This window comes from Camelus dromedarius, chromosome 18 (assembly GCF_036321535.1).
Source record: "Camelus dromedarius isolate mCamDro1 chromosome 18, mCamDro1.pat, whole genome shotgun sequence".
Classification (NCBI taxonomy): Eukaryota; Metazoa; Chordata; class Mammalia; order Artiodactyla; family Camelidae; genus Camelus; species Camelus dromedarius.
This window is the reverse complement of record NC_087453.1, coordinates 5,185,637-5,205,450: the sequence shown is the minus strand read 5'-3', so window position 1 is coordinate 5,205,450 and position 19,814 is coordinate 5,185,637. Positions and strand designations below refer to the sequence as shown.

General features: G+C 48.7%; 1 protein-coding gene across 3 annotated transcripts; it reads left to right on the top strand.

The window, feature by feature from the left end:
* Positions 1 to 9,222: 9,222 nt before the first annotated feature.
* On the top strand, positions 9,223 to 19,736 carry FAM210B (family with sequence similarity 210 member B). 3 transcript variants are annotated; one of them, XR_010385005.1, is made up of 4 exons: positions 9,223 to 9,457; positions 17,080 to 17,285; positions 17,478 to 18,002; positions 18,123 to 19,736. XR_010385005.1 is itself a non-coding variant. In XM_031433578.2 (3 exons), exons 1-3 carry the CDS (start codon positions 9,272 to 9,274, stop codon positions 17,692 to 17,694), a joined length of 609 nt encoding a protein of 202 aa, XP_031289438.1. In that variant the 5' UTR covers positions 9,223 to 9,271; the 3' UTR covers positions 17,695 to 19,736. The 3 variants fall into 3 exon arrangements, 2 of the variants coding, with proteins under 2 accessions (XP_031289438.1, XP_031289439.1); XM_031433578.2 differs by having other exon boundaries at positions 17,478 to 19,736; XM_031433579.2 differs by having other exon boundaries at positions 9,225 to 9,457; positions 17,110 to 17,285; positions 17,478 to 19,736.
* Positions 19,737 to 19,814: the final 78 nt, after the last annotated feature.

Genomic DNA, 19,814 nt, shown 5'->3' with positions numbered 1-19,814 from the left:
ACGTGACTAGTTCCAAACAGCATTATTCTAAGTAAGATTAAAAGATATGTCTCTCTCAACCAGAGGTGGTCCTTTTAATCTGTGCTAAGACACAGCTTAAATTATCTACAAAATTCTCTCTTGATCCTAGTGGCAAAAATCAAAGCCAATTCTCCATAGAATCTAGGCTACAGGTCAGCATCTCCCTGAGTGCTTTCAGCTTAGACATCTTAACAAAGGGGAAGGCCTTCCAGAGCTCTCCCTTGCACCACACAGCCTGCTCCCCCCACCCCCACCTCTAATGCACTGCAGAAAATCACCCAAGTAGCTTGTTAAACTATAGATCCCTGGATCCTATCCCCAGGGATTCGGAATCAGTGGTTTTAGTCTGGACCCAGAAATCTGCTTTATAAGGAAGCCATCCCCCAGGTGGTCCCCGCATCCACACTCAGAGAAAAGATGCTCTAAAGATGAGTGTCTCCTCGCCCCCTGATCCATTAGCTGACATGATCACGGCTTGTGAGATGGGAATAACGTGGAAAGCATTTGCCAGCACCAATGAGCCAGCCTTCTCCGAGGCTGAAGTCAGAGGGCAACAAGCTGAGCCCCATCATGTAAAATACGGACAATCACAGTCCTTTCTCTGTCTCAGAAAAGATCCGCCTCGGAGTAACTCAGAGAAAAATTCCCCTGGAACAGTCAATGGCCACTCCTACCTCCCACAGGCTTTCTAGTTTCTTTTCCCATTTTGCAAATCTGAGGGAATTACATCTGCTTCATTATGTCAGGTGTTCGGGACCAAGATTGTTTTTAATGGCTCTTTAAAGTCTCACAGACAATGCAGGCAAAACACCCTGGGAAACCTGAAAATCCGGGGTGTGAAAGAAGAGTCTGGTTTCTTCCTGCTGCCTCGCTTACCTCTCTCGGGGACGCTGATTCAAAATCCTCATTCCCTGGCCCCAGTCACTCTCCACTGATTATTCACCACTGCAGTTATTAAAGCAGGTTGACATGCAGAAGCCAGAGCTTGGCTGGTGTCCAGGTTCACTGCAGACGATAAAAGGATGAGGACTTTAGATGTCACCAAAGCATAAAGATTCTGTTCTTAAGTGGAATCAGGGATCATCTTGAACAGAGAAGTTCATAGATTCAAAAGCTGAAAGTCCAGGCCAAAGGGCACATGAAAAGATGCTCAATAGCACTATTTATTAGAGGAATGCAAATCAAAACTACAATGAGGTATCACCTCACACCAGTCAGAATGGCCATGATTAAAAAGTCCACAAACAATAAATGCTGGAGAGGGTGTGGAGAAAAGGGAACCTTCCTACACTGCTAGTGGGAATGTAGTTTGGTGCAGTCACTGTGGAGGACAGTATGGAGGTTCCTTAAAAAAATAAAAATAGACTTACCCTATGATCCAGCAATCCCACTCCTGGTTATATATCTGGAGGAAACTCTAATTCGAAAAGACACATGCACCCCAATGTTCATAGCAGCACTATTTAAATAGCCAAGACATGGAAGCAACCTAAATGTCCACCAACAGATGACTGGATAAAGAAGTTGTGGTATGTATATATAGAATGAAATACTACTCAGCCATAAAAAAACAATAAAATAATGCCATTTGCAGCAACATGGACCTAGAGATCATCATTCTAAGTGAAGTAAGCCAGAAAGAGAAAGAAAAATACCATATGATATCACTCATACGTGGAATCTAAAAAAAGGGGGAAAAAAGGACACTATGAACTCATTTACAAAATAGAAAGAGACTCGCAGACATAGTAAACAATCTTATGGTTACCAGGGGAAAGGGAGTGGAAAGAGATAAATTTGGGAGTTTGAGATTTGTAAATGTTAGCCACTATATATAAAAACAGATTTAAAATTTTTTTCTTCTGTATAGCACAGGGAACTATATTCAATATCTTGTAATAACCTTTAATCAAAAAGGTATGAAAATGAATATATGTACATATATACATGACTGGGACATTGTGCTGTACCCCAGAAATTGACACATTGTAACTGACTATACTTCAATTAAAAGAAAAAGAAAAAGAGCAGCCTTGAAGCCTACAGTCTTGGGTTCTTGTGGCTCCATGACCCCATTCACTTCGTCTAAGCCTATTTCTCATCTATAAAACTGTACCTGCTATGTTTGCATACTTCTCCTTGAAGATTAATTATGTTAGTTGGTTCATACATTCGCATAAATGTGGCCCCACCTTGGTGTAACAAAAAATTAGGCAAAAAAAAAAAAAAAAAAAGACAAAAGCAACAACCATCACCCAGAAAAGCAATCAGAGAAATGAGTGGTTATTTCCCCACTCAGCTCTGAGGGTACGCCAGGCTTCCTACAAAAGGCAAATTGCAACTCATGTGCAAAAGAGATTTGCTGAAAGGTCCAGAGCCTTAATGGCCCAGGGGGCTGTTTTAGGTCTTTGCATTTGCAAACTGCAACTTGCCCCAAACCTCAAGAATCGCGGGCAATGCCTTCCTTTTCTGAGTGGGAGCCTTGGGAGAGTCTGCAGCGCCACCTGCTGGACAAGGGCACCTAGGACAGGACTATCCGGTGCCGGGGCAAGTTCATCGTGGTTAAGTCGGAGTGATCAGCAGGCATCACCGAGATGCTAACCAGTGGAGCTGGGGTCCTCTAACACCCACTTCCGAGACCCAGCTCTGCAGCCTCTGTCACCGTCAGAGCCCCAGACCACTTGCCCCCTAAGCTTCAGTTCCGTCATTTGCAAATGTAAATGAGGATAATGCTGTCCCCGTGGGGTGGGGTGGCTGTTAGATGCAAAGATGACAGTCCAGAGCACGCCTGGCAGCAGAGTGTGCATCAAGTAGCAGCTGTTCATGTTAGGCCTGGATCTCCTCTGAATAAGTCACATCCTCTCCGTGACCTCCTCCAACCACCCCGAGTCCTCCCTCTCCTCCCCCCACCTCCATATGTTGCATGGAGTCTCCCAGGTCCTCCCACGAGCCCCCAGCGCACATCCTGTCTCGCCCCAAGTTCTTCAAACGCCTCCCAGCGGGGCCCCCTGCTTGGCGTCCTGCCTCCTTCACCCGGCACAAGCAGAGGGGCCTGTGTAATGTGGTCGTGAGATTGCACCGCTCCCCTGATTAAAACCCTTCAGTGCTTACCCGCTGTAGCTAAGACCAAATCGGATCATCTGGCCCCCGGCAACTTTTTCCAAGCTTCCTCATGCCCCTCACCCCTTGCACCCCAGCTGCTCCAGCCTCCTCTGACTCCCCGCCCCCAACACAGCTTTCTTCCTCCTTTGGACCTGCACCCAGCTGTGCCTCTGCTTGGTGGCCTCTTCTCCCTGGAAGTTCCATGTCTGCTCCTTGGCATCCTTCAGATGTCCAGTGCCTCCTTCTCCAGGAAGCCTTCCTGATTACTCCAGGCCCAGCACGATTCATGAGCTGTCCTTTCCTGGCTACTTGTTCACTACGTGTTCATCAGCCCAACCCGACTCTAAGCTCCTATGAGTAGGGACCATTCCAGGCCGTCCACTCACATAACCCAGTGCCTGGCAAAGTAGAGGGCAGATCATAGATGTTCAATAAATATTTGAAGAGGAAGGAAGGAGGAGGAGGGAGGGAGAAGGGGGGACGGAAATGAGAGGACAGATACACCCTTATGGGAGAACAACCGGTAATTATTAATGCAGTTTGTAAGGATAATAGCCGACACCTGGATAGACCTGCTCGGAGCCAGGGCTGTTCCACGCACTTCACACATGTTAACAGGTGCAGTCCTCACCTCATGTACCCTGTATGAGTGTCCCTGTATTGCATGTGCAGAAACAGAAGCACAGGTTAAGAAATTTGCCCAGTGTCCACAGGAAGCAAGCAGTGCACCTCGAGCTTGAACCTGGGCTTCACCCCACTAAGGAGGCCCCGCACGTCCATCCCATAGGGGAAGGGGTAAGCCACATCTGCACAACCTCCACAGGGAATACATCACAGCCATTTAAAGGAAGGTTAGGCTGCTCTGTATTTACCGACAAGGGCAGATGTCCTTGATGGGACAGTGGGTGAAAAAAAGCACGTGAAGAACACATGTTATAATCCCATTTTTTAAAAAAAACAGTAAGCAGAAGAACAACAAGATGTGACTGTTCACACACAGAAACCTGCCTGGAAGGACACACAAAATGCGGCTGACGCTGGCTCCTGCTGGGGGGCTTCCCTGTTCTCTTGGCTGCAGGCTCTGGGCACACAGACCTCTTCCTGGAGACCTACCAGACTGCCTGATAGAAAGTCACACTCCCCAGCTCCCCAGTCCCTTACTTGGCTTCCACGTGGGACTGACTGCTGCCAGGTGTCATAGGGTACACTCATTTGTTTAATGGCTTTCTCTCTAAGGTTGAAAATAAATTGGAAAAGTAAAAAGTTGATTTTTCTCTGGTGCAAAAAAAGAAGAGAACCCTGCCACCCCCGCTCTCCTCTTCTTAGGGCATTTCCTTTAGAAATCTTGTAAATTCTTTCTCTGCCCCTTTGAGATGTATGTAAACATTTTTAAAGGTGAAATAAGCCACTTGTCAGTTTTTACAACCCAGGAATGTGTTAGTCCAGAGTCTGAGAGCTGTTTCTTTGAAATGTAAACATCAAGGAAGATGGTAGCCCTACCTCCCAGCCAGGTGAGGTTTAACTTAGGTGGCTAGCTCTGTGTTATAATTACATGCTTGTCATGGCGACATGGGAAGTGTGTTATTCCTTTGGGTGAAGAGAATTAACCAGCACAAATGGCCTCCCCAATTACCAGTGGATTTAGGATGAATCTAATGTGTGACAAACAGTGCCATCAAGTCCTTTAACATGAGAACTAGTTATTTTTTGTCTTTGGATGTAGCATCTGCTCAGTTTTCTGTCTTTGCAATCTCTTTAGTGAATCGCCCTTGATCTACATCACATTCTAGCTTGATGTTTATTCAATAATAAAACTGTTTTCTACATCTATATATAAACGAATCACTTTGCTGTACATCTGAAACTAATACAATATTGTAAATCAACTATACTTCAATTTATAAAATTAAAAAACTGTTTTCTTTCTCTTCTCCTTTTGTGTAAAGTTTTTCTGGGTTGGCAGGAGATTATGTTTTGAATTCTTCCCACCACCCCACCCCTGGCATCTCTTCCTCAATAGAACATAAGCTCCGTGGGACCTTGCCTTCCTAGTTTATGACTGTGTGCCTGGCACTGAGTAGATGCTCAAAATGTGTTTGTTGAATGAATAAACCAAGTTACTGGCTATGTCGTTTGGATTTTATTTTTTACAATGAGCAAGTGTTACCTATTACAGTAACTTTAAAAAACAATTAAGCTTTTAAAAACTCCACAGTTGCCCACTGAACAGGCAGCCACTGGTCTGCTTTACGGATATTGATTTTATTTCCTGTTAATCCCCATGCTTCTGAGACATGAGTCAGTAGTCTTTGAATCGTTATTAGCAACTACTTCAGACATTCTCATTAGCAACCATTTCAGACATCAGACAGACAAAAAAAAATCCTGAGACATCATAGTTCCAGCTAATCCAGAGCCTTCCTAAGATCTAAGTGACCTGTTCCCACCTTGGAGGCAGTGGAGAGGAGACTCTTGGAAAACCATGTCAGCACCTCCATCCTCAACAAACTACTGCTTTTCTCAGCATCTCTCTCCCTGAGTGGCCTCAGTAGACTGGACAGCTCAGGCCCTACGCCCTGCTCCCCCAACTCCGAAGCCTTTGTCTCCAGCCCACACTGTTCACCCTCTTCTCGGAATGAGTGAATGAAGACAAACAATAATGGCCACCGTGCTCACTACGATAGCTTCGGGAAGGAAGCGTGTGTGCCGGTCTCTGTGCCCAGGGCATTACGTGGGAAATGATACCACCCTTGTGGGGCACACCTGGGATTGATCTCCATTCTTTCAGAAAGCCAGGGAGGCACCCGTGGTTACTCCCACATCACAGAAAAAGAAAGCTGAGGTTCATGGAGATTACATGCCTTTATCAGGGCCCCACGCTCAACCCTTACCTGTCTGCCTCTGAAGACACAACCATTCAGTCTATAACATCCCTCACCAAGACATTGGATTAAATAAATCATGGAGTATCTATACCATAGAGTGCTCTGCAGCTTTTAAATAACATTCCAGAAAAAAAAGGATACTATGAACTCATCTACAAAACCGAAACAGACTCCCAGACATAGTAAACAATCTTACGGTTACCAGGGAAAGGGGATGGGAAGGGATAAATTTGGGAGTTTGAGATTTGCAAATGTTAGCCACTATATATAAAAATAGATTTTATTCACAGCGAAAAAAAAATGTGACAATGAATATATGTATGTTCATGTATAACTGAAAAATTGTGCTCTTCACTGGAATTTGACACAACATTGTAAAATGAATATAACTCAACAAAAAATGTAAAATAAAATAGATTTTTAAAAAGTTTCTTCTGTATAGCACAGGGAACTACATTCAATATCTTGTAATAACCTTTATAGAAACAGAATATGAAAACAAATATATGTATGTATATTCATGTCTAGGACACTGTGCTATACACCAGAAATTGACACACTGTAACTGACTGTACTTCAATTTAAAAATTAAAATAAATAAATAAATAAAAATAAAAGACCTATGACATTTAAAGAAAGAAAGAAATAAAATACTGCTCCACAATTATGGTTTCAATAGGAAAGACATTAATGATAGAGCAGGTGAAGAAGTCTTGTTTTAATGCACATACACCACATGACCTCATTATTACCAATACCAGGGACATGGGGTACTTTGGCAATATCTGGATCTCACATCCATCTCCTGACCAGAGGGCAGGTGGAGCACTGAGATTTGACAGCTTCGTATAAACTACACTAGGGAGGAAGGGGCATCTTCAGGAGAAGGAGGGAGCTGGGCAGACAAAAGAGAAAGAAACACCAGCCACACTTCCATTTCCTGAGCACTCTCTACCAGGCCCAGTCCTGCAAGCACTGAAGCATGTTACCTCCTTTAACCTGCACAGGAACCCTTGGAGACAGGTGTTATTACTCCCACTTCTTAACAAGTGAGGAAGCAGAGACTTAGATAGTTGGATTCACTTAGCCAAGATTCTATACCAGGCCTGTATCACACCAAAGCCATGATGCTAACCCCCAGATCGTGAAGCAACAAAGCCTTACCTTCACTGTGTCACCCGCTGCCAGCACAGCACCCGGAACACAGCAGGTGTTCAGAATAATGAATGCCGACTGTAAATGAACAGAGCAGAGGCAAGAAGTGATACAGGAGTGTGGGAGGTGGGATTTGCTTTGGGAAAAGGGACAGGAGGTGGGGAATGGTGGAGGGAAACAAGGAGGGGGCTCGAACCATCAGTTACCATGTAGGCTTCCCCTGAGAAGTAGGAGGCGTGGGCGGAAGGGGGAATATGTGCTCAGAGGGAAGGCATCAGGGCGGGAGGGAGGACTCCAGGTGGGCAGAAAACGTTTAGAACAGTCACTGAAGAATCTGACAGAGAAAGAGAATTGGAATAAAAGCCCTCTTGTCCTCAGGAAGACTCAGGTACAATCAGAGAATATGTACTGGGAGAAAACATAGCAATTTGTCTCCAGCACGGTACACTTTTTATTTTAATAGTCTGCCTGTGCTCCAGAATCTAGTGTCTCACATTCTTAGAGAAACAAGCCACAGTGAGTAGCCTCGAGGCCCCGGACTCCTGAGCAGATTAACCATGTGTTCCCTTGGAAACTGGGAAGAAGTAGTTCCCCCGCCAGAAAGGAAAATCCTTTATTCTTCCTCCAGTACCTCAGCCCTTTTCGGTTTTAACCCCCTCACATACACACGCTGACCTGTGCCACTTCCCCCGTCGCATGCATTCTCCGTGTTATACTCACTGCCATGCGTGAGCACACAGTGCTGTCACACTGTCTTGCGAGTTACCCACCACCCCCCAGCAGCCATCCTCCTCTACCTCCCTGCCAGCAAAACCCTGATTGTGTTCGGGAAGATGCTGTGCCTCCTCTGATCCAAGCCAAGTCTGTTTCTTCTGCCAGATCCTCAAATTCCAGACTCCCTTGCAGCTAAGAGTGTCACATGACTTGGTTCCAGCCAGTGAGACATATGGGGCTTCTCCAGGTGGGAGCAGGGTGAGGAGTCTTGAGGTAACTTCCTGGCAGAAAGGCTAAAACTCCTCTTTGCAGCTAGGTTTCTGGATATGAATTTGTCTCTGCCATTGGATGCAATTGTGCCGTGTTTTGAAGGAAGACATGGGGCGGAGGCATTCTCCTGCAGTTTGGGTTGTGTGCTGCTGGTCAACAAGTTTGCAGAGATGGGGGGATTTTCTGCAGAATTCAGTTGTCAACAGCCCGTGGGTGTGGATAGTTAGTTATGACAGAGGCAGCAGCCTGACCCAGCTTTCCAGTGTCCAGTGACCTGTTTTGTGGAAGCTGAAAGGCAGCTGCAATGGCGCAGTTTTTTTATCCTGGGGTCACAGCTCCGACAGTTCCTCCAGAATTCATTCCTTCCATTGGCCCACTCCTGATGCCCACCATCCGGGCGGTGGCTGAGGGGACAGCTCCTCTGGCAGGCTAATGTTGCTCTGTCCAGAGAGTCTTTCCTGGGGGCCCAGCCTAACGCCCACTCCTCCAGCTTTTTCAATGGTTTAACAATTCCTTGTGTTAAATTCTTTTCTACCTAAAATTGCAAAAGATCTAGAAACACTTTGGATCCTCTAGTTTCAACCAAAATGCTACAGAGGGTCAGGCATGAGAAGTTTATGAGGATAAGAAGCCTCAGAGAAGGCTTTATTTCTTTGCACCTCAGTTTCTTCTTCTGCAGCATGGAGACCAAAGATTATTATCATCATTATAGTTAATAGTTGAATACTGTAGTAGATTGCATTTCTCATAGATGTTTCCCATCCCACAAGCCCTTCCACAGGTGACCTTGTCATTTTCCATCAAGTCGGAGGAATCTACATCCTTCACTCTAGAATCTGGGCTGGCTTGACTCTCCTGTAACTAACAGGATGCGTCAGTCAGAATCCACCCAGCAACTCTCAGGCTAAATCGGAATAGGAGCGCGTCCATTAGCTCCGGCCCCGCCCTAGCTGCTCAGGCTCCGGAGGGGCGGGGTCGGTGGGCGGGGCCGAGAACGGTGCCCGGCTCCGCTCCGGCTCCGGCCCCGCCCCCGCCGCTCCGGGCTAGGGCTCCCGAGGGCCCCGCCCACCGCGCTGGTTCCCTCTGTGGTCGGCTGCGCGGGCGGCATCGCTGGGCTGCGCACCATGGCCGGGTTGCTGGCGCTCCTGGGCCCCGCTGGCAGAGTGGGCGCCCGGGTCCGGCCTCGCGCCTCCTGGCTCCTGGGCGCCGCCGCCCCCTGCGCTTCGCCGCCCGTGTTCCTGCCGCTGCTCGGGCCAGGGCCACACTCCCCGCTGCAGCGCGCGGCCCGCGGGAACAGTGACGGCCGCCAGGTAAGCCTCCCCACCCCCACCCCGATCCCCGGGCCGCACCGATTCCCCCGGAGCCCCGATCCCTGGGCGCCCCAATCGCCCGTCTTCCTCCACCGAAGGAGAATTTTGCACGCGCAGCTGCCCGAGACCGAACATCTCCACGGTCCGCATACCCCATATCTCTACAAACCAAGGAAGCGATCCTCCCAGTTGACAGCCTGTGAAACTGAGGCTCAGGGAGGTACGGCGATCTGCCCAAGGTCACAGTCTCCGGCAGGTCCCCAGGTTCCCAAGGGGTCCGGCCAGTACTGTGGTGGTAGCCGAGAGAATAGGAGGTGGGGCCTGGGCTCGGTATCAGCGTTCTCGACTGGCCGTTAGAGTTGTTCCCTTTTGAAGTCATGCTGGGCGGAGGAGAGGCTCCGTGGGTGCTGCTGTCTTTAATACTTCCCAGCACTCGCTGCCACTCCCTTTTATGTAACCCGAAGAGCGGGCCTTCCCGTCAGACTTCAGGCAAGACTCGCATAAGAAACGCAGTGTTATTTCATTGTGTTTCACTTCGGTTTCCTTCTATGTATGGTAAGTGAAAATGGGTTGCCATTCAGAATGGTCATGCAGACTATCCTTTTTAAAAATAGCGGTTACAGTTTTGTTTTGCTTTTAAGTGGGCCTCCTTAAAGGAAAACAGCAGTGAGCAGTGAAGTCTGGAGATCCAGGACTAACAAGTTGAGACAAGCAGTGCCTCGAGCTTTGCACCCTTTCGTCCTTTTGCCTGCGACCATCCACTCACCAGCAGTGTGACATCACTCCAAGTGCTGAAGGCCTCTGAGCCTGTGTGCTGACCTTTAAGAGGGCTAAAAACAGCACCTTCCCCACAGTAGTTTGGGGGACAATTCCATGAGCTGATTTGGGCCTTAGCACAACGCCAGCAGGAGCCAGTGCTTCCTGAATATTCCATAGGCTTTTGACCCATGCTCTTACCATGCCTCCCCCACGATGGAGAAGCTTCTTCCCTGCCTTCGACTACCCCATCTGACAGGTGGTAGATCTTGTCTCTACCTCCTGAGCCCAGTTTAGGGACCCTCAGGGGTCCAGCACTCTCCGCCCACACCTGGTTGTCTCCTGGTGATTCTTCGTGGATCAGCCCAGCTGTCCCTTCCTTCCAGAAGCTTTCCCTGACTACCAGGGATACCTTGGGTGCCTCCACTGGCCCGCTCAGCCCCAGGGGTATGGATTTTCTCTGTGCTCATCATCTGGAATGTTCTCCTGACTTGCCTGTCTGCCCTGTCAGCCTGGCACTGACAGGTGTGTGTGTGTGCGAGTGGTAGTGTATTATCCAGTGGTGATGAGTGTGGTCTCAGATTCCCCACATCCCTCTCTCTACTCACTAGTTCTGTGTCTCTATCAAATTCCTCACTTCTCTGCATCTCAGTTTCCTCATCTGTAAAATGGGGTGTTAATAATTCACATACCAGGGAGTGAGCGTAAAATGAGATAATGTGCATACCCGGCATCAGTCAGTATTGTCATCACAGGGAATACATAGTCCTAGGGCCCCAGGGCTGTGCTGTTTCTCCTCTTCTCTGTCAGACGGGTGGGACCCCTGCGGGATCACTATCCTACAGGAAGTTAGGACAAAAGATACTCATCTCTCTGAGAAAACACTTCCCCCATGGGGCCTGGCAGCAGGTGGAGCGCTGTCTCCGCTGCTGGCTGTTCCTGGCTACCCTCAGGCACCTCATTTTTGGTCTTTAGGGGGAGGAAGTACAATGCCCAGCTGGAGTCCCCAAATGTACTAGGCATTTAATTAAGTGCCAGAGAGACACACCCACCAAGGAGTTTCTGCTCTAACAGAGAGGAGGGAGGAGGTAAAGACACAGGAGAAACCTGTGTGCCTTTTTCACTTAACCTGATTCAGTGTCAGGTCACCTGGCAAAGCAGCCTAACCTGCCTACACTTACCACTTCCAGAAAGGAAATAGCAGACGGCTTGCTCTCTCAGCCCCAGCGCCCTCCCCATCTCCACCAGTTCTCACTCACTCGCTGCCTTTTCAGGGAACTCTTCCCTGATGACCTTATTGATTAAACTGGCAGCAGCCCTCCCAGTCCACCTCCACCCTGCCTCCCGCCCCATCCTTGGCATTTGCCCACAGCACTTGTCACATCAGCAGCCCTTATGTCTTCCTCGTTTGTTTATTGCCCCTCCCCTCCCACTAGACATAGTCTCCCCGAGAGTGGGTTTTGTCTGTTTGGTTCACTGCTCTGTCCCCCACATTTCGAGCAGTGCCCAGCACAGAGCAGACATGAATAAGTGAGGAACACAGCACAGCTGTTATGAACAAAAGCCTTGGAACCACACTCGACTGGTTTGGATCCCAGTTCTGATCAGTAACCCCTGTGTGATTCTCAGAAAGTTACTTAACCTCTCTGAGCTTAAGTAGACATAACAGTATTGCCTACTTCACAGGGTTGTTGTGAGGATTATATAAATATTAATACAAATTTTCAAAGTACTCAGAACAGTGGTGCAAAGTAAACACAATATAGTGTTTATTATTATTTATTGAATGAATGAAAATAGATGTCACTTCAAACAATCTGAGCAACTTGTGAGCAAGATTTTTGGCTCATTCCTCAAACCTTCCTGCCCCTTCTGTACCTTAATAAATATGGGGATAGGCATCACACACATGCACGCACACAGAAGCATATGAAAGTACTCTATAGATCTAGTGGAGACACTAGAGCAGGTGCGATGTGATATGCATTCAGGGAAGTGCCTAAGCATACATCACAGGTACGTACGTAAGGCGATATTTCATGAAGAAATGAATGTCTGAAAAGTTTCCATTCATTGTAAGTCACCCCCCTCAAAATTCCTTTATTTTTGCCTTGTTAGTCTCCTCCAGGGTTAGGAAGAAAAATGCATGACTCACAATGCCTAAAGAGATTTCCTTTTACCAAGATGAAAAGAAGAAATTGTCCATGTAAGATTCTAACTCTAGAAAGTTAAAAACCAACTGAGGCACCAGCAGACAGGAAATTGTCCATTGTGTTTGAGTATTTTGTCCCTCCCATTGTTTTGAAATCAGATACTGGTTATTCTGTAGCTGGAAGCCTGGCAGCCTTTTTATTTTTCTCTTTTTGGCCAAAGGCCTTTTGCCGAAATAGAGGCCATACAGAAAAGGGCTCTCGAGAGAGAGGCAGCTACACCCAGTCCTGCTGAGGGGACCGATGGGGGAAATGAAGTTTGTCTGGGCCATCGTCAAGGGTGGGGTCACCCATCATCGGCCCCAGGGCGTTGTTTGGCCCTTGGTGGATAGACTGTCCTCGCATCGGCGCCTGGCAGTTCTCCCATCTGCACCGCCGCCTCCGGGGCCAAAAGGTGGGCGGGGCCTGTTTATCAGAAAGAACCTCGGCTCCCAGCGGCCCTCTGGCTGGTGGGCGGGGAGGGCGTGGGTGCTGACACAGCAAAAGGAGACTGATTAGCTTCCCTTCCCCCATCGGGAGCCTCGCAGTTCTGGAGCAGGCTCTTCCTTTAGGGACGTTCAGCTCTTGGGGGACATCATGATTTCGCAGTCTAGGTGGTCAGCACAGAGCCCCGTCTGGGCGCTGCCAGCTCACAGCTCCTCCCGGAGCCTCAGTCTCCCGTCTGTCAAAGTGCGAGCGACAGAGGTGCCCACATCACGGGCTGAGAGGGTTCTTCTGAGATGACACCTTTAAAGCGCTCAGCCCAGTGCCCGGCTCAACAGAAGGGGCCTCTCCTGAGGACGCCGGTGGTTTTCCTAAAATCTTTCCAAAAATCTTTCCTGCCTATCAGAATCAGCCTCAGGTACCTGGTACCCCAGTACTGGGTTTCAGTAGCCTCTCCCCCTTTTTAAGCATTTGTTTTCATAATTCAAAAAAACCCCACAGAAGTCAAAGCTAAAGGCAGTGAGGAACTAGAGTTTGTCCCTAGCTCCGGGGCCTTAACACTTAATTCCAAGAGACTGAGCAGCCTTTAATGAAACTGAGATTTAATTCCAGGACCAAGGCTTCTAGGTGTCCTAGGGTTTTGTTTGTTTTTCAGTCTCAGCTGCAGTTTGGGAACAAAAGAGATGCTCTTTCAATTCAGAAGTAATGAAAAGACTCTTTTTAAGTAATAAATCTGAGTTTTGTGCCAACTTTTTGGGGAGGAGGGGCAAATGAGTAGCTGTTGTGTATGATTAAAAATCAAGGATGATCCTGGGCAAATTTTAATCCAAGACTGAGTTCCACCCCCTCCTCGCCATGCCCGGAATGTGGCCCCTCAGGGAGCCCCAGCTTCTCTGGGGACAACCGGATAGTCTGCTCTTGTGCCTTGTCTTCTGCGTACGTGCAGCTCCCACAGTGCGTCTTCATCACTCTGACAGCTAGTCCAGAGCCGGGCCCTAGTCCTGCATGGAACCAGCTGAGACGCTGGCCCGGGGGTTACCAGGAACAGCCGTGCTCCCAGACAGAGCAGACATTCTTTGTCGGGCGAAATGTGCCGTGGCTCCCAGCTTGCCCTGCAAAGTGAATTTTAGAATCTGTACCTTGTATTTCAGTTGAATCAAATTCTGCTTCATAAAGAGGAATGACGTTTGATACCTACTGCACTGTGGATGAACCTTGAAAACATGATGATGAATGAAACAAGTTGCTGTAGTCTGCAGGCCGCTATTACAAAAATACCATAGACTGGGCAGCTTAAACAACAAACACTCATTTCTTACAGTCCTGGAGGCCGGAAGTCCACGATGGGGACACCTGCAGATCCAGTGTCTGCTGAGGGCCCACCTCCTGGTTCACAGCCAGCGTCTTCTTGCCGTGTACATTTCCAGGGGATACACGTCTGGGAGTCACCAGCCAGAGTGGGACGTCAGCAGGGCCCCAGCTGAGGTCATGCCAGGGTTTAGACCCCTTCTTGCTCCCAGTGTCTTCCCTGTGTGGACACGTGGGGTGACCAGAGAGGAAACCCAGCAGCCACCTGCTCGCTGGTTCTGTCCTGAGGCAGCTTCCCCCAAACCTGCTCAGCCCAGCCTCCCTCAGGCACACCCCTCTGGTCGGTAGACCTGTCTCGTGCTCTGTAGGGTCAGCCCCTTGACGAGGACCGGCCCAGGCCCTTGGATGGGGTCTCACGTTCCCGCCCACAGCTTGGGCAAGAGTCGCTTGGGAGTTCTGGTCCAAGTGTTGTCAAAAAAGAAAACAGTCACATTAGGGGGTAAAGGAGGCAGGAGGCAGACAGCAGTAGCCGCTCGCCCACATGGAAGGAGGGGCAGCAGGCTCTGACGGAGTGTCCGCCCAAGGCCTGAGGATTGCGGGGCACGGGTGGGCCACCAGGGCCGCTGGCTCCGGGGACAATGCAGATGAGCACAAGGGATGAAGGATATGGTGTGGGCCTGGCATACAATGGGGGGATGAGACGCGGGTAGGCAGGACGGGAGGCAGTGGAAGTATGCCCTGGGGAGGAAAGGGACATGCTGCACTTAAAACTGTTCATCACATCCTAGTACATGCACTCCATCTCGACACTTCTGGATGCCTCCCCCTCAAGACACTTGCCAGAGACTGTCCCTTCACCCTCCGAGTGCTGAGAACCAGGCGAGAGGGAGCAGGTTCCTGCTCCCGGGAAGCACATGTTCCAGGCCTCTGGCCAACAGCAAACAAGCAAAGAACGCTTATATTATCTGTTATGTGTATTTGTTATACTTGTTGCATTATAAGCAGGACGGTCCTGAAGATGGAAACCTCAGAGAGGGAAGTGGGTGATGTGAGAGTGGAGGGCAGGCAGCTGTGAGGCGGTCCAGGAGGGCCTCTTGGAGGTGAAGTTTGTGTTTCCAGCTTAGGAAGTGCTGGCAGGAGTCCCTTCAGTCTGTTGCAGGGCATGTGCATCTGAGAAGGGAAGGCCACCTGGAGAGTCTGCAAAGGGCAGAAGGAGCAGGGCAGGGGAGGCAGGAGTACCGAGCGAGCGGGGCTTTACCTGGCAACCCTGGCTGATCACTTCGAAGCGCCTGTGGAACGGATATCGAATCCCAGTGCCCAGGCTTCACCCCAGATCTGTATGATCAGAGGCTGGGTGCCTAGACCTAGACAAATGGACCAGCAGCATCCAGGCCCCCTGGGAGCTCCTGAGAAAGGCAGCATCTGGGGCCTCCCCCCCCCCCAGATGAGCCTGGTCCCAGCTACCGCCCACTCAGCAGGGGCTCCCGAAGCAGGGGTCTGGAAGGACCCCCTCCCTTGTTGAGTTTGGAGTCTGCTGCTCTGGGTGCCTCTGTCACTTCATTTTCATTCCTGGGGAGTCCTCCCCCTTTCTCCTGGGGAATCCGGGCCGCGTGCTCCCTGCTCTGGCCTTTGGAGTGTGGCTCACTGCAGCATGTGCTAAAAATACAAGAAGCCTTCCCACTGCAGAGTCAGTCCCCGGAGCGGACTGACCCAGATATCGCCTGCGAGAGGCCCTGGGGCTTGTCGTTAGAGCTGAAGAACTCTTCTGACCAAAAGGGCACTCTCCATGTTTAGGAGTTGTGTTTTGTCTTTTTAATCCAACGTTGTTGTTTTTGTTGCTCCCAAGCTTTCCTGACCTTGTAGGTGCTCCATAAATGTTAACAGACGCCACACGCAACTAATCATTTCTGTACTCACCCCAGCCGCGGTATTGATGGCTCGGGGACTCACTCTCCCTTTACCCGCCCTGCTCTCAGGGATAAACCTTGCTTCCAGAAGTAAATATAGCTTGTGCTCCGTTTTATTTTGCACCCACTGCCTTGTTTTACCGAGTCTTGCAGGGCTGTCATGTGCTCAGGCTGAGGACCCAGGCCACCAGGGTTCTAGTCTTAGTGCCTTTGGGCCAAATCCTCGGCCCCTCTGAGCCCGCGCTACTCCTCTCCTCTGTGGAGGGGGAAGAGTGGCTGCGTCTACCTAGAGGTCGTTGTGAGGATGAAGGCAGACAGAGAAGCACTGAGCAATGCCTGGCTCAGAGAACGTGCTCAGCATGCATCATCGTTGCCCCTAAGGGCAGGAGCCCTGGGGTTTTGTTCCGATGGCTACTGCAACAGGTTACCACAAACCTGGTGGCATAAAACAACACACATTTATTATCTTACAGTCCTGGAAGCCAGAAGCCCAAAGTGGGTCTCCCAGGGCTAAAGTCAGTGTGTCGGCACGGCAGGTTCCTTCCAGTGGCTGTCGGGGAGAATCCATTTCCTGTCCTTCTGGCTTCTAGAAGCACCTGCATTCCTTGGTCCGTGGCCCTTTCCTCTGCCTCAGAGCACAAGTTACTGCAAACCTGACTGCCTCTGTTCTCACATCTGCTTCTCTGACCCTCCTGCCTCCCTCTCTCCTCTTACAAGGACCCTTGTGATTATGTTGGCCCCACTCGGAAAATCCAGGATGACTTGCCCATCTCAAGATCCTTAATCACGCCTACAAAATCCTTTTGCCACGTAAAGTAGCATGTTTACAGGTTCGGGAGCCTAGGACCTAGACATCTTTGGGGCCGTGATCTGCCTATCACACCTGGTACCCAGTCTTTCACTGCCCTTAGTGGCTAAGTGGGCATTAGCCCCAGCTGATGAGGAGGACAGGAGAGAGTAGGACACCGCGTGCATCTGAAAGCCACTGGTGACCACTACCCCCTCGCTCCTTCCCCAGTGTGTCTCCCCTTCTTTGGTTTGTGTGCAGGACCCCAGAAAAATCACTGTGACAACAGGCGGAGACATCAACAGTACAGAGGGGAAAAAGTTAAGCAAGTCGCAGCAGCTGAAAAAGATTTTTCAAGAATATGGTGCTGTTGGCGTGTCGCTGCACATCGGCCTCTCGTTAATCTCCTTGGGCATGTTTTACATGGTGGTTTCAAGGTAAGACTGCTGGCAGTAACAGATACTTGGTTTTTGTTTGTAAATAAGAACTTTTTTTCCTGAGACTTTATCTAGCTACTTTCATCACATTTTGAAAAATACTGTAACTCTTAAAGCCAAACTGATTGCTTAACTTAATCCTTTGTTGTAGTAAACGTTTTTTGTCTTTGTCTGTTTGCCTCCCCACTCCAGTGGTGTGGACATGTCAGCCATCCTGCTTAAACTCGGGTTCAAAGAGTCCCTGGTACAGTCGAAGATGGCGGCAGGCACAAGCACCTTCGTGGTGGCCTACGCCATCCACAAGCTGTTCGCACCCGTGAGAATCAGCATCACCTTGGTTTCTGTGCCCTTGATTGTCAGATATTTTCGGAAAGTGGGATTTTTTAAACCTCCAGCTGCAAAGCCTTGATGAACTGTTCAACTGTGGGCCTGAAAACCTATTTCTTTTAAATTACACGTTTTAGATTGGTGTTAGGGTGTAGGTTTTTTGGTGGGTGGGGACAGGGGCTAATTGCTTCGTTCTCATGGAGAGAGAACTTCGGTTTTACTTTTGCCAGGAAAAATTCAGGGTTTCAATTAATTGCAATCTTTCTGGTTTTAACTTTTACTAATGCTATTCATCATAGGGCTTGTCTGCATAATCTGAGATGTCAGCAAAACATCACCAGTGAGGTGTCATCTCAAAGCTGTCAGCCAGGAAATGGGAAGATCATCTTGGTGAGGGAGGTCTGCCTGCAAAAGCCTCAGGAGCTAATCTTTGTTCAAGTTCTTAAAGGGCAACAATTCATTAAGCTTTTAGGTTTTTAAAATTCCCCTTCCTCCAATATTTGTTGTCAGGCTGCCTGCGGTTTAATATGCAATATTCTGCAAAACAGCTGCTAGCGCTCAATTAAGGAAGCAGAATTTAATACGTGACAGTGCGGAATCAGGATCTGAGTCAGCATCAGCGCTTCGACATTCATCACACCCAAAACAGAAAACAAGTATCATTGGTGTGTTTCATTGATCCCAAAACACCTTCAAATCTGGACATGATGGCGCCTACCTCAGCTGGTTTTTCCCAAACCTCATTAAACTAGGTCGGAGTCATTTGTCTCTGTTGAGGTAAAATGTGAAAACTCTGTCCCACAGTAACGACACTGGCTGGAGCCTTGCATACGGGAAGCTGAGACAATCTTTGGATCTCAGACTTAAGACATTCCAGAACTGCTGTCACAATGTTTACATTGTGTTGCTACTTATATTTTTTTTAACTGAGTTAAAATTATGTATGTAAAAAAAATTTGTATCACTTCCTGAAAAGTAAAAATCTGGCGCACTTGCTGTGAATGGGAAGCAAATGCCTAGTGATACAAGCTGGGGAGGGACGGAGCCAGTCTTCCAGATAAAGCTTGTGTGACCTGAGGCCCCTTGTTCTGTCGGGGACTCTAGCTATAATAGAAAATCAAACACACAGACCCAAATGAAGACTTTCTTCTTGAAATAGCCAGGAGCAGGCAGCCTTCCTGGGGCATTCAGCACCCCTGACTGCTGCCCTCCGGGCTGTGCCCCCGCAGAGCGCTGGCTCTGCGTCCTGGGCCATCCCCTCCACGTAACCAGCTAGGCCCTGCGGCCAGGGATGGGGGGCTGTTTCATCTTTCTGGCTCCCGGTCCTTTTTTTTTTTTTTTTTTTGATTAATTACATTTGCGACAATCACAAAACTACAGGAACTATAAACTGATGGGCCTGGTCTTGCTGAGATCTGTCTGTTGACAGCTGCCTAGGTGGCTCTTAGTAACCCATTATCAGTCAGTTATTTCAGTTAGCTTTTATGAGAACCTGTGGACAAATTCTCCACTTGCAAGATCTTTCAAGTGGAACCGTATTTTTCCCTCTTTTAAAGCAATTAGCCCATTGCCAAAAGGTTTCAGTGAGTTAAAGTTGAAACTGCCTTTCTGAGATCTGATTCCAAGGATGCGTACACAGCGGAGCAAGATGCTGACCCCAGTGCTAGGTAATTCCTCGCGTGGGCAGGCCCGGCACTCTCGGGTTGGCTGTCTCTATATAAACAGTTGGCTTTGGGCTCCTAACCACTTTGCACACCGATCTCCCTACCATTCAGATCCCAAGTAACGCCTATGCAAAGAAGCCGACAGGGATTCCTACAAGTTTAGGGCTTAAATCTTAAACTTTGATTCTATGTTCAGAGTAATATGAGTGGACTGAAAGGGCAAGCAATAAGACAGATGATACCAAATAGCCATAGCATTCTCTTCTAGGCCCCACCTCCACTCCGCTCCCGTGGCCTGTGGTCAAAGCAGGACAGAGAAACTGGAGAGGATGAGGAAATCAAAGGTTCAGGGAATGAGAGAGCATTTATGTGAATTCACCAGCAAGATGTACAAATTGCTTTTATTTACGTTGTTTTTATGGAACTAGGGGAATAAAACTGATCTATTTTAAAAATGTAAGCCATTGTTCACCTCTAATTTTTTATCTGACAAACTGAGCAGCGTAAATTCTGCAGAACAGAATCTTTTTACTCTTCT